Source organism: Ammospiza caudacuta, chromosome 4 (genome assembly GCF_027887145.1).
Source record: "Ammospiza caudacuta isolate bAmmCau1 chromosome 4, bAmmCau1.pri, whole genome shotgun sequence".
NCBI classification, from domain to species: Eukaryota; Metazoa; Chordata; class Aves; order Passeriformes; family Passerellidae; genus Ammospiza; species Ammospiza caudacuta.
The window spans coordinates 50,340,610-50,354,714 of NC_080596.1; the positions used below are offsets into that span (position 1 = coordinate 50,340,610).

Consider the following 14,105-nt stretch of genomic DNA (forward strand, 5'->3'; position numbering starts at 1 on the left):
ACAGGGCAGGAAAGCGCCGGGACAGGGCAGGAAAGCGCCGGGCAGGGACACGGCTCCTCCCGCCGCGGCTTCCGCCCACGTGACGGCGGCGCGCCGCTCGGGCCGGGCCACCCGGCAGCGCCCCCTGGCGGGGAGGAGCGGGCGCGGCGGGCGCGGGGCACAGAGACCGAGCCAAAAGTGACGTCACGGCAGAGGCACTGAGGGCGTTCAGGCCTGTTAGCGGACAAATGAGTCCACAAAAGAGATACAGGTAAACCTGGTGTTGAAAGATGCATACAGTGCATTACAGCGTCACACAATCAATTTCGAATTACAGTGTCCAGCTCTGACTGCGTGCTGTAACTCCATTTGGCCACAGCATCAGGACTAATGTCACTTCACAGAATCAGCAAGGTTGGAAGAGACCCTAAAGACCATCCACCCAGTCCAACAATCCACGCAGCACTATCACTGCAACCTCTAAACCAGTATCACCCAGTACCAGATCCAGACACCTTTTGACCACCTCCAGGGACTGGTGACTCCACCACCCCAGGCAACCTAGTCCAGTGCCTGACAACACAGAGTGAAAAGAAATTCTAATATTTCATCTGAATCTCCCCTGTCTGAGCTTTAGGCCATCTCCTCCTGTCCTCTCACGGCAGGCACAGCAGGAGAGACGAACCCCTCCCCACTGAGCCTGAGCCGCCCTTCAGGGAGCTGTGGAGGGCACTGAGGTCCCTCCTGAGCCCTCTCCAGGCTAAACACACCCAGCTCCCTCAGCTGTTCCTAAATGGACGTGTTTTCTGGAGCCTTCGTGAGCCTTGCTGCCCTTCACGGGACTCACTCCAGCACCTCCATTTCCCTTTGAAAGTGAGGGGTCCAAAACTGAACACAGGGCTGGAGGTGAAGCTTCACCAGTGCTGAGTACAGGGGACAATCCCTGCCCTGCTCCTGCTGGCCACACTATTGATGGTACAGGCCAGGGTGCCATTGGCCTGCTTGGCTACCTGGGCACAGCTGGCTCATGTTCAGCTCATATTCATAATGCGTGAACAGCACTCAGATTTTTGCTTTGCTCCTAGGTAGAAGAATCTGGACTAATTGACAGTCTTTGGTGTCAGTGATAATCCAGATGGGAAAATTACGCTGAAACTAGATTTAGGATTTGGCATTTAACCATGAGAACTGATGTCCAAATTGGCTATAGGTACTTGTAGTCACTGATGAATTCTGTGAAAACTGGAACATTCTCCACATGATCAATACATTTACCTAATTTTAGCATTGTTAATATAATGGAGTGCAGAGTTAAGGATAGACTGAAATCATTCCAGATTAAATTGTATATGATTTATTCATTCTAGTGTGTAGCTGATAAAATGTATTTGTGAGGCCATGACCAATAAAGAACAGAAAACATCCTTTCCAAGGAATTGTTCTAAATTGCCAGTATGTGGATTTCTAATGTGTAGAACTGTGTTTCTGTATTTCCTGTGTCATATTTCCACTTGATCAAAAGCATTAATTGAGATGAGCTCAGTTGATTACAGCATGGTGCTAACATCACCAATGTTGTAGGTCTGAGCCCCATATGGGCAATTCACTTAAGAGCTGGATTTGATAATCCTTGCGTGTCCCTTCCCCAAATATTCTGTGATTAAATATGACTGACCAATTAAATCTTGCTGAATGTACTTTTATTTTCTGACTTACAAAAACCATGCTGTATAATTCTATAATATATCATTCATGAGGGCCATGGTTAAATAGAAGTTATAGTTTGGTAATTTCTTAATTCAGCCACAAAATGTAACTGTCTCTGTCTAGCTCTATAAAAACCGGACAAGGCAGCCATAAAATACTGGACAAAGTTTCATAAAACTGTTGTTATTAGGCAGAACACTCTAATTTCCTATCTTTGAGCTTTAATTATGCTAAAAGAAAAAGGAAACCACACTAAAATGCACTTTTTACTGCTAAAATGGGTTTACACATTAAAACTGACAAGAGATCATCTACCAAGATTCACAGTGCCGTCCTCTCCCCTCCCACTTCAGCTTTTCACAGATGCTCTTTAGAAAGGGTGTTTGATCTTCCAATACGGACTTTAAGTCATGAAAAAATATCCATAAAATATATATTAAAAACTACAAAATACAATCACTCACTTTACTACAAAAAAGATTTCTATGCTGAAAGTGACTGAAAGCATTGGGAAATGGATAGATGGCAGGGAAAGCAATATAGGCTTGTGTTGGAAAGAGGTATGTTAGCATACCTATGACCTCAAAAAGGAGAAGTATGAGAAATAACCTAGAAGGCACAGTCCAGAACATGCTCCCTGTTTCACTACCAAAATGTTTTTTAAAATTCTGCACTGATCTGTATTTGCTTAATTTAGGATGCAAGAAAATACTAGTTATCCACAAAAAATAAACTCACAGGAGAGGAGTATTACTGCTGTAAATAAATTCTATTGTCAGAGGTTTCCCTGTATTCTTAATTCTGAAGTTGGTTTAAGTGTTTAAAAATATATTTTAAATGTTTAAAAATATATAGAAAGAAATCACCTGTCTTCCATGACAGCCTCTGTTCTCTTTCTGCCTGTTATGTGAGCATGAATTTCTGTTTGCTTATGATCACTCCTCATTTTCAGGCTACCATGTATTTTCATCTCTCTGGAGCAGACTTGGCTAATAGCTACTCCTGTCTTCTGAAGAAAATCTGCATTATATCCCCAATCTCATGCAATCATTCCATCACATAGTTGAAACATTTTATAGGAATGCTACAGATGCATTTGTGTTAATCCTTTCCTCCTGTAAGTTTCTTCCTAGTCAGTTTTGGAGAATTCTTCCAGGAGAACTAGATGAATCCCCAGATACTTTATTTCAAACTACATTCCATTTATCTAAGGTCAGGAAATGTGATGTAGGAAATAATTCCGCATTAACTGAAAGATGGGCTATTTAGCCTGTTGGGTCTTTTCCATTCATAATTTACCATACTCTCTGTGTCCTGTGGTGCAGCTGTGCTATGCTCACCACAAAGTGATAGTGTCCCTCAGACTTCCCACAGCACAGACAGGCAATTACAGAGTCTTGGTAGCTGATAGCTCATAGAGAGCTGTGTGAAAGTAAGGAGTGCCTAGATTAGGTCCACATAGATCTTTTAAAGTACTCTTCCTTTTGATAGTAACTGAAATAATTGACATGGACAATGTCCTGGGGTTTTGCATTCTTTTTGTTCAGTCACACTGCTCAGTTAAGAATCTCTGAAATACTACATTATCAGACAGAAGAAATGCCAGAGAGATTCTAAGTGCATATTCTTCCACGTAAAATGCAGGTTTGTGTCTTCCAATATAGCCCATTACATGTTTATATAATACAAGAACAAAAATGTTCTTGTATTATATAACTACCAATGAAAGTCCATTAAATATGGTTGAACGTTATAGCAACGGCTTATCTATTATCAGTTTCTAAAATGATACAGACAATTACTGGGCAAGAATTAGGTACACATGTACTTTATTTCAAAAGAATGCTCTGAAGTGCTCATTTTTAGAGTTCTATGTTTTTTATTACAATTACAAGATGAATGATGAAAGCTTTTCCACCCAGAAAACATTTCCTTGTGCCTATTAAGCAAAGAATTTGTAAATATTGTGGAAAACATTGTGACCTCAACAATCAATACACAATTCTAACAAGACAACATATCATAGGTAGCAGTAGCATGAATTACACTTTCTATATAAGATGGTTTTGTGGAACCTGGATGTTGGGCAAATACTTCTTGTAGCTAATAATCAAATGTCACAATACATTTACTTGCACTGGATTATCCCAAAGACGTTCTCAAAAGACCAACTGTATTGTGCAAACAAACACTAAAATTACATTCCTTCTCTCTAACTGTATTTAGGTGGCAAATTTAAGACCTAAGTCCTTACAAATGCCAGAGGATTTATGTTACCCATGTAAACTGCCCTCACAGCTGTCTTCCTGTACAGTAATAATTACTAAGATCTGTGTTAGAACCAATGTAATTTGCAATATATGCCTAGAATAAATATCTAACATCCAAATATTAACTTATCAAAGGTATGGGCTTTCCTATGTACACACAATAGGACAACATGGCAAAAGTAGAAAGCTGTACCTTTTACAGGTTTTTCAAATATATTCTCACTTACTTGATGCTATTTCAATTTCGAATCCAAAGTACATTTACATAGATGTTTTCAAAGATGGGAGTTCACATGAAAGACAAAGTCCAAGCCACAGTACAGCAGAGTAGCCTTGCACAGCTCTCCCAGGTTAGGGGGGGCAGGTGCTGAGAGAGGACATGAGCCAGCCTCTGATCTGCTGGGAGCTGACATCACCCAGCTCCAGCTCCATACCCAGTTTAGACCACAGCCCGCCTTCCTGGCCTTCCTTGGCTGCCAAAGCAAAAAGCTGATTCTCTTCTGCAGGACATTCTGACCAGAAGCTTCTCTGAATGGAGCTTACTTTCGGTTGGCATTTTTTTATTTACTATGGGATGGACAGCCAGCTAACTCAGCTGACAGACACTGGGCAGGAACATCATGCTTCTTACCATTAACATTGCTCCTCTTCAGCTTCTGCTCAACACTGCTGCCACTTATCCTTTGTTTCTACCATAGTAAACTGCTATCACAACCTGTTTAATTTTGAGACCTGCTCCAAACCCCTCAAATGGACTCCATCCCATGGTAACTGTAGCTCTAAGTACTAACGTGCCTTTAAGTAGTGCATGAATATGCTTACACTCAGCTAAAAACTGGTGAAAATAATTCTCATAATTCTATTTTGAAAACTCTATCACTTGCCTACAAAGTAACTCTAGTAGCCAACAACTACTGTTTACACAGCATTTTCTATCCTTTGGTTTAGACACAGAGACGATTTCTGTTCCCTAACCACAGCTGCTCATAAGTAATGAAGGGCAAGAAATGATACATTAATGTTACAGAAGTTCTCAAAGGTCTGACAAATAAAGCAATTATGCTTAAGAACATTTATTTTCTAAGTCAGTATCACAAATAACCAGAGGGAATACTAAATGTTCTGTGGGAAAAGCAATATAGCTGCATAGGTGAAAAGTTGGTCCCATGGTACCTGAATGCAGTACTCCTATTCATCAGGATGAGAACTGGATTCTTGTAGGGATGTAGGTGTGATCACTTTAAGGGAGTTCTGTGTTTCAGCACAGTTGGAAATGGAAATGTGCATCATTCTCATACAGAACTCAACTGATTACTTCTTTTTTCCTACTTCCAAGATATTAACTGTCAATGCTCTTAATGCTGCAAAAGTATTTCAAGCTATTAATGAAAGATAATTTATACCTCCATCAGCATATAAGCAAATGCTGAGCTCTGCTTACGTAAGCAATCCCCACTGACCATGATAATTACTGGTTCTATATTTCCAGTCTCTTGTATGTATATTTGCTAGAATGAGGACCTCTTAATATGTATAAATGAATTGTCAACTATTCATGTAAAAAGTATGCTCCACTTTTTACTTACATGTAAAATTAAAAGGAGACACTACATATCACCTACTAACTTTTTGATCAGGTGGTTTATGAAACGCTGGTCAGTGAAAGTCAACCAGTCACCTTAATGCTAGAAAATACATCTTTAGGAGAAACGACAGAGGGAGAGACATAAAAGGTTGAAAGCATAGAAGCAAACCCTCATAACTACTATGAAATCTCTATTGCTGGATGACCAGATTGAATCATCATTTAGGTAGGTGTCATCAAAGTTCACAATCTTGAAGTCCTTCTTAAGGTACATGGCATTCAGTTTGTTCAGTGTTCGAGCAAAGGTATATTTAGATGCACAACTATATGCTTCCATATTGTAGACTTTGTGGAAATGCATATCAAAATATGGATTATCCTAAAAAAAAATAATTTGAGAGAGAATGAAATTACTACACACATTACAGAGTTAGAATTGCAATCTGTTGTTCTCTGCCTAGCTACCTACAGGGCTTTTTCTCAGTATGATGGGCTCTAAAGGACTCCACATACTTCTGCTATTCATCTTAAATGATATTTTAAAACTTTAAAAAGTAGCAGCTGTAATTCTTTGTCATTGGGAATTTTTTTTGAGTAAAACTTTCTAAGTTTTTGCAAGCAGTACACTCTACTTTATTGGTACAGTCTTGTTTTGAACTGAATCAGTTTTTATGTTGCCTAAAACACAGTATATGAAAAGCACTTGCCTGGGACTATAACTGTCTGTGTCTGTGTAAGAAGAAGAATATTGATTGCTCTTCCTGCCTGAGTTGTACTTCTTTGTGCTTTCTGGCTCTTTGACACAATTAATTCTAGCAGCAGACAAATTCTTTTAAATTCTATGGATATGAATACCTATTATGAATATTTATAGCAGTGTTAATTACCCCATGAGTTTGAGGTTCAATTAAGCTTTTCTTTAATCAAAAATGAGACAGATTTTGATCATCCCAGCTGTAAAAGGCTGAATCATTTCTGAAGAATATTTTAGCACAACACTTCAGAAGAAAGTCTCCATTAAAATTTTTAATGTAATTTTGTTTTCAAATATACCCTATAATCTATTATATTAACTGCAATTTACACTGGAAGCTGCAGATGGAGAACTTTTATTACCAGTTATGATGACCAAATTAGAAAACACCCAGCTTCTGCCTGAGATTTGAACCCGAGATAAGGGTATTATAATAAACTAACAAACAAAAAAAGTTCACCTTCCTCTTCCTCTCCAACAGTGCAAATGTGATGTGGAGCCTCTCAAATGCAATAAAGCCAAAATTTCTTGGTAACTTAATTTTATTTTTCAGATAATGCATTTTAATTGCATTTTAATACTTGTATTCTAAATTGCAAAACAAGTAAATTATTCTCTATGTATATAATACAGAATGTGACACTTACTGTATCTGCTTCTTTTCCATCAATCATCTCCAGATCTTTCAGAAACCACTTTTCAACTATTTCATATTTCTCCTCTCGGTCCACTCGCCAGTGTTTAACCATACATATTTCTACTTCTTTACTTTTAGTTACTAGAAGAAAAAAAGAGTTTAAATATGCAAGCAAGTATTTCCCAAAGTTAAACCCTGACAGCAGGGCTGTATGGGGTTATACTGGACTTGACAGCTTTATTTTGCCCAGGTAGTAGGAACAGTGCCATGTTGTTAGTCTAAGAAACCTGTCAGATTTTAGCAGATTTAGCATTTACCTTACCCACCCTGTGAAGAAAGAGTCTTTTGTTCAAAAGCCTTTCATGTGAATTCACTAGCACTGCAATGAAATCCTCATTCTGGCACTGGGTCTGCATTATCCTTCTTACTTCAAGAAGGAGACTTTTTTGGGGTGCTGCAGTTAGGAAATTGCAAAACCTGTTTTACCAAGGTTCTGCATTGACATGACTTCTGCTATACTTTCCATTCTGTGAAGAATGTGCTCTTATGAAGCCATAACTTTTCAAAATAACTCTTATTTCCCTATATAGAATGTAAATGAAATCAACAATGAATTTTTTCTTAAAGCTTCCAGTTGTCCAGTGCTAAATTAACAGAAATTACTGTTTTCCAACTTAGGCAGGAAATGAGATTAAAAAGAGCACGAAGATGCTCTTTGCAATAACTACCATTATTAATTGATTGCCTGACTAGGAGACTGGATTTCTGTAACAGACCATTACGAGTGTGAAAGGTACCAGAGCCTGAACAATCTCCTGCACATCCAGCTGCTGATGGCTGCAGGGCAGGCCACAATCCCAAGCTATCTGGTAGCCCAAGTTATGGTCAAGAAGTCACCTACATCTGGCAGGAACATTTCGACATCACAGCACAAGGCTAGGAACACAGGAGCAAAATGCTTTCCTTTCTAAATACTGCCTGAATTTTTGAAACCCCATTTTTAAACTTCATTGGTTTTACCTTTTTCCTGTTAAAACATCTCTCATTCTCACTTGCTTGTAAGAAAATTATTATTAAATAACAGCAAAGTATATATGTTAGAGATATTCCTTCTTTCCATTGTAAAGAAAAACAGTGGAAAATATATATATTTATCATAATTTCTCTCAACCTATAGCTTCCCTGCCTGGGAAATACAAATAATTTTTTTCCTTGGTCCTATCAATCATAGTTACTTAATCATTTTTACCAAAAGACCACCACTGTGTTATCTTCCATGGAGAAATGACAATGGTTTTCATTTGCAAGCAAATCTAGCACATCATTCCTAGGAAGTTCTCTTCATGCTTTCAGTTTCACCCATTTTGTTTGTTGGTGTGCCAGCTAGTAAGGGAATATGTTGTCTCCCTCAGAGTTAAAACTAAAGGAAGCAAGCCCAAACCCCAAGTCCTCTCCAAAATACAAAGGGACATCCAAGGGCCCCCCCGATCCCCACACTGCCACTGCTGCACCCCTCCGACAACAGAAATCCTATGACATAAAGACAGAGCACAGATCTTATGCACAGTGAACACAGTGGTGAAACTTGGGTGTGCTATCTTCAGTTAAGAGATAAAAAAATATTTTCCTGCATTTTACATACTGTTTGATCTTACACTCAGTTAAAAAAGTCAAAGAAATTTTTTCATGGAGAGCATGAGCTCAGATCTACCATGTCACTCTATTAAGCTCTAAAAGCTTTGCTTGAGGTGGGCACAGCTATGGCAATACCTTCATAGAGGACAAAGTATTTCTTAAAGCCTCTCGTGGACTAAACACCTTTTCCAGTATCTCTGTAGGACAAAAATGTTATCTCCACCATTCCATGTTGGGTATACCAATACTGGGTTGTGAAAACTCCTGAATGGGGCTGCATTTCAGCTCTATGTTCTTCTGGGGTTTATGAACTGTTTTGTGAAAGGACACTGTCACCTGCATGCAAGAACTGGGACTCGCTGTTGGGAAAGGAAAGGAAATAGTGTTGGCCATATGGCACCAAAAAAAGATTGCTCAGTTACCTACACCAGGATTCTGTTGTTACACACATTTCAAAAGGCATAGACCTGAAAGTTTTGACTGTAGTTTGACTGATTTCTTTTTATGGTAATTTGAAATCAACAGAAACACACAGAGGTTGCATTGCAGGGATAAGATTTTAGCTAATGTGTTTTGCTCCTACAGAATCACAGCAGAACACAGTAGTGGCTGGCAGCTGGATGCAATCCATCTTTCAGAATCAGATTTCCACTCTACTCAACACTTACTCAACCGTGCCTGAATATATTAAGAGAGTGTAATATTGGATAGTGGAGAGATCCTACTCTTAATAGTCTACGTGAGTTTTCCTTTATGTCTTTAGAGACTTCCAATCAGTAAATCTGATTAGAGGCTTACTTTAATGATTTGCTCTCCTCTACCTGAAAAAGAAATTTTTAGGAAAGATTTTAAAGATGCATAATGTTAATTCTCCTTTTTGGAAGTTTCACAACAATGAACTACTTATAGAACTCAACATGAAACTTATCATACTTCTACTGATAGTTTCATAAACTGTGAATGAGATTGGTATTTCTGTATGTTTAGAAGCCCTATGATACGCAGGAATTAATTCCTTAAAACTGCTTTTATAGTTCTAACATACAAAGCCTGTTCTAGCAAAATTAAAAGAGTACAGGGAACATAGCTGGCTCAGGTTTCCAATAATCAGTAAAGCAGCTCATGTATTCTAAGGACTTCAGGTTTTTAGAAAGACAATGAACACAGAATACTGGATGCCAATCCCATATATGTCTCAAGCACACATTATTTCTACCTATTATATGTGTTTGGAACCTGAAGAGGAAACAGACTGAAAGAATCACCCACTTCAACCTAACTACTTACAGATAACATATCTCTTTTTATTATTTTTCAGTGGTTTGAAATAATAATTTTAAAAATCCCACACCAACCAGCTTTTCTGAAACCTCTACGAAACAGATTATTTACTTGAAAAGAAATTTAGACAGTAGCCAGATAATTACCACTTAAAGCAATCTTGTTTTACTCAAAGTAAAAATCTTGTTTTAGTCGAAGTTTATGCTAATTACTAACTCCAATGTGTATTTATTTAAAACACAAGTCTAATTTGTTCAAAGTGGCATAAGAACAATATGCGGGACGTTAGACCAAGCCGAGGGATAGTGCAGAAAATTTACAAATGTTTCCTGCAATGTTAATGCAGGAAAAAACCTGTAGAATTTGGAAAGAATCTGTAGAATCTAGTAAAGAATCTGTAGAAAAAGTGACTAGAACTATTGTAAGGGTTCGCTCTTTCCAGAGCAGTTCGGGCGCTCTCAGCGCTGCTCGGCCCGAGCACGGCTCTCAGCCGCGGGGCAGAGGCGGTGTTTCCGCGCTGGTGTCAAGCCCGGAGCCGGCGTGCCTCACACCGGGACAGAACGCCGTGCTCGGGGGCTGCGGGAGCAGCGAGCCGGGCTCCGCGCTGTGCCGGGGAGCGGCTCGGCGGGACGAGGCTCTGCCCCGCTCCGGTCCGGGGGCGCTGAGCCCCGGCCCCGCTCCCTCGCCTTCCGAGCCCCCTCCCGCTCCCGCAGAACCCCGGAGCCCGGCCCGCCCGGCGGCTGCCCCGTACCTGCGGCGCACAGGTAATAGCGCTGGGCGCCCGCGCCCTCCACCTCGATGAACTCGTGCAGCCTCTGCCGCCGGGGCCCGAACAGCCTCTTGGCCAGGTCCTCCTTCACCAGCGAGGACATGGCACCCGCGGAGCTGCTCAGCGCCGGGCGCCGGCCCCCCGCGCCCCGCGGCCGCCACGGGGCACCACGGCGGGGGCTGCGCTCCGCCCGCGCCGGGCCGCGGGGCGCGGGACAGCACGCATGGCCGGCACCGACACCGGACTGCCCCCCGCCCCCCAGCAGCGCCGATTAAACTTCGGGCCAGCGCCGGGAGAGGCCGGGCCGCGGATTCCCCGCCCCGTGTGCCAGCGGCGCGCTCCCGGCGCTGGGGCCCGTACCGGCACCGGCTGCGCCGCCCCGCCGCTGAACGAGCCAAGGGCCGGGGGTGCCGCGGGGCCCCCGCCCGAGCTGTCACCCGGCCGGGGAAGGACGCAAAACAATCACACTAGAGGCGATTTACCCAAAAAAAAAAAAAAAAAAAAAAAAAAAAAAAAAAAAAAAAAGCTGTTAACGCAATTCTTTTTATCAGTAGGTGAAAGCCCTGAGAATTTATAAAGGAATTAGATGGCATTACGGCTGTCACCAGTGTTCCTCCAGTAATAGCTTTTTGGCTATTAATAGCGTTATGGACAAAATTACCTTATGCCACTCCTTGTAAACAGAAAGTGAACTCACGTCCAGAGGAGTCGTCAAAGGCAGCCTGGGCACTACCCAAGAATGTTTGCACGTCTGAGAGGTCTTTCATATCAGACATAAATGAATTTGCAGAAATTTTGGTTGTTTCTGCCATTCTGCAGGTTGTGGGTGAAGTTCCTGGAGCTGGGCGCTTTTCATGGTAGCCTGTGCTAGAGTTTTGCCCTTTGGACTAGTTTCTGGCTGCTTATAAAAGTTTGGATATTCTCTTCTTATTCTTATCTTCAAGCTTAGCAAATCTGGATACCTTACTAAGTTTTTCATTTTTGTGATCTCAATGCAACATAGAAGGAAATGTTACCTTGGAATGAAACTGAGTGCTAAAGTGAAGGCAAGATTTAGAATCTGAGGATATTTTAAAAATTGGCAATATTAGAATTAATTAGTGACTTAGGTCTACATGGTACTGATGATGTGAAGCAAAATGTAATCAAGTTAAAATGATGCAAAATTAGGGAGAATCATCTTCTGCTATAGATACTAAGCATATTGGGTTGATATGTGGAAAAGGATTGTAAAGAAACTAGGTTTTGATTTATCATGCCTTCTTTTGATTGCAAACTGTGTTTGTAAATGCATTTGAATTAATCTATATATCAAAAATCAAAACAATTTTTGATATATAGATTAATTTCCTTCTTTGATTTGGGAGAGTAAAGTTACTCTAAGCATCAGGATTCAGAAGTACAGTGCTTAGGGATAAATTTAATCTCCTAGCTTTAAAGTGTTATTTTAGGAAAAGAGCAGGATGCTCACTTGCAAACCAAGACATCCGCATATCAGGAAAATGCCTTCTTATGGAGACTTCCCAGAGGATATCTGAGGCACAGGATGCCCAGGTTCCTGCCCACAATTTTGATGACTTGGCCACACCTTGAATATGAGACTGCTGTACAAATTGGCTTGCAGTTCACTGTGCCTCTCTGTCGGCCAGACATTGGCAGAATTGGCAAGGCTGATACCCCAGGCTTCAGTTCATCACCACCAGTGTTAATAGTGCCATGGCTGGAGGTTTCAGTGCTCATACTCAGTGCCAGACTCCTCATTAGGAAGCAGATTTTGGCTCTGCCAGCCTGTAGCTCATGTTGTATCTCAGATATTTCAGTATTTTTTTCAGTTCTGAAGAAACAAAAGTACAGACAAAAATAGCTTTAAAAAATACTTGCAGCTCTGGAATAATTTTCAACCAGTTTTTCCCATTTAAAGATTTAGGTGGTATCTAAGTAACTACCTAGAGGGCAAGTGAGGCACCACTGGCATCCTGGATGTGATGGAGCTAAGGCAAAAATGGTGCATAAATCTGATCTCTCTTGAATCAGATTTTCATTTTTCACTGTTTGATCATAATGTGAGTTTCCACAAGAGTGTTTTGAGATTTGATATATTAATATTCTTCTGCAATATCCTTTATTGTATCTCAAACGCTGCATTAAAAAAACCCAATGAGAATATGGGTCAAAAGGTGCAGTGATGAATTTAATGGGTAATGTTTTAATAGGAAACATAAAAATTTTTAATTCACTATTGCTTTTGATTCTTTTGATTCTTTATTTACTCATCCTCTGTTACAACATAGCAGATTTCAGATCCACCTTAGCTGTGATAGTATAAGCCCAAATCCTCACAGTCCGAAAGGCAACAGCTGAGCTATAACTCACACAGCCAGCAAGGATACACTAAATGTGGACTGGAAACAACTTATCTGACACCCAACATCCCAGCCAGCCATCCCTACCTGAGATAGTACCACTCCTGAATGAGGATCTTATAAATCAGAAAAAACGAAACTGATTGTTACAAGGATCACAAAGAAATTTACATCCAAATTTAACTGGGATTTACATGTAACTGTGCAAATAGATGAATTACAGATGATTGTGAAAGCCACACAACCCCTAACTTAGGCTCACAGTGTTATACAAAGGGAGAAACAGTCAGTCACCAGGGAAGTGTCTTAGACCCTTCTGCTAGATATTAATTACTTATGTACATTTTCCCCCCCTGTTTTTCCCTTGCAGTTTTTTCCTATGTCCAAATGCAGTTTTCTTTACTGTACCCAGGATATTAACTTTAACAGATGTAGCAGCAGATCCAAAAAGGATACATCTCTTTAAACTTCAGAGTTTCTCAATCACAGTGTTACGGTAAAAATCTATTCACCAGCTTTAGGAAAAATATTTGTGATGGGTCCCTCTACTTCTTTGAGTCTACCATTGGACATTAGGAAATGCATGCAATGTGATTACTTGAGGCTTGATCCAAAATGCATTAATTTAATAACAAAATTGTCTTTGATTCTGGTGGGCTTCAGAGCAGTCAGTGCAGGCACAGTTCAATAGCTGCCGTATTTAGGGGGGACTTCACTGTGTCTGCATGTTGGAGCCTTCCAGAAGATGTACATTTGATCTTTCTCTCAGTTCCTGGCACACCTTACAAAGCAGTGTTTGCTGGAAGCACCTTTCCCATTGCTCCTTCTTTGACAATGTCATGAACTAATGGGAAGGAAAATGCAACATGAAGAATAACTTCTCAGAGCTGCAAAGAATCCCTATAGACTGAAAAATATAATTTATAATAGGCTTTACTTTCTGATAGCTGCTGATTCTGTTTGAGGTTTCAGCCAGGTACAATTTTCTCTGTTAACAATTACTTTATTATCTGTAAATATTCTTCACAGCTTTGAGTCTCCAGAGCACTTTTTTAATATCACAGATGATATATTAGCATGTAAGCTAGAAATTATGAATGACATTCTACAGTGACCAAGCTGTAC

At 40.4% G+C, this 14,105-nt stretch overlaps 1 protein-coding gene across 1 annotated transcript; it reads right to left on the reverse strand.

Moving 5' to 3' along the window:
- Nucleotides 1-3,622: 3,622 nt before the first annotated feature.
- On the reverse strand, nucleotides 3,623-10,814 carry EXOC1L (exocyst complex component 1 like). The gene is made up of 3 exons (XM_058804132.1): nucleotides 10,600-10,814; nucleotides 6,943-7,073; nucleotides 3,623-5,920 (listed from the first exon to the last, which is right to left on the reverse strand). The coding sequence occupies exons 1-3, from the start codon at nucleotides 10,718-10,720 to the stop codon at nucleotides 5,657-5,659; spliced, it is 516 nt and encodes a 171-aa protein (XP_058660115.1). The 5' UTR covers nucleotides 10,721-10,814; the 3' UTR covers nucleotides 3,623-5,656.
- Between the last annotated feature and the right edge of the window lie 3,291 nt (nucleotides 10,815-14,105).

Coding starts and splice junctions, on each gene's coding strand:
- EXOC1L (XM_058804132.1), bottom strand. CDS start 10,720: ATGTCCTCGCTGGTGAAGGAGGACCTGGCCAAGAGGCTGTTCGGGCCC. Junction 7,074..10,599: donor CTATTACCTGTGCGCCGCAG/GTACGGGGCAGC, acceptor TTTTTCTTCTAG/TAACTAAAAGTAAAGAAGTA. Junction 5,921..6,942: donor ATGGAAAAGAAGCAGATACA/GTAAGTGTCACA, acceptor ATTTTTTTTTAG/GATAATCCATATTTTGATAT.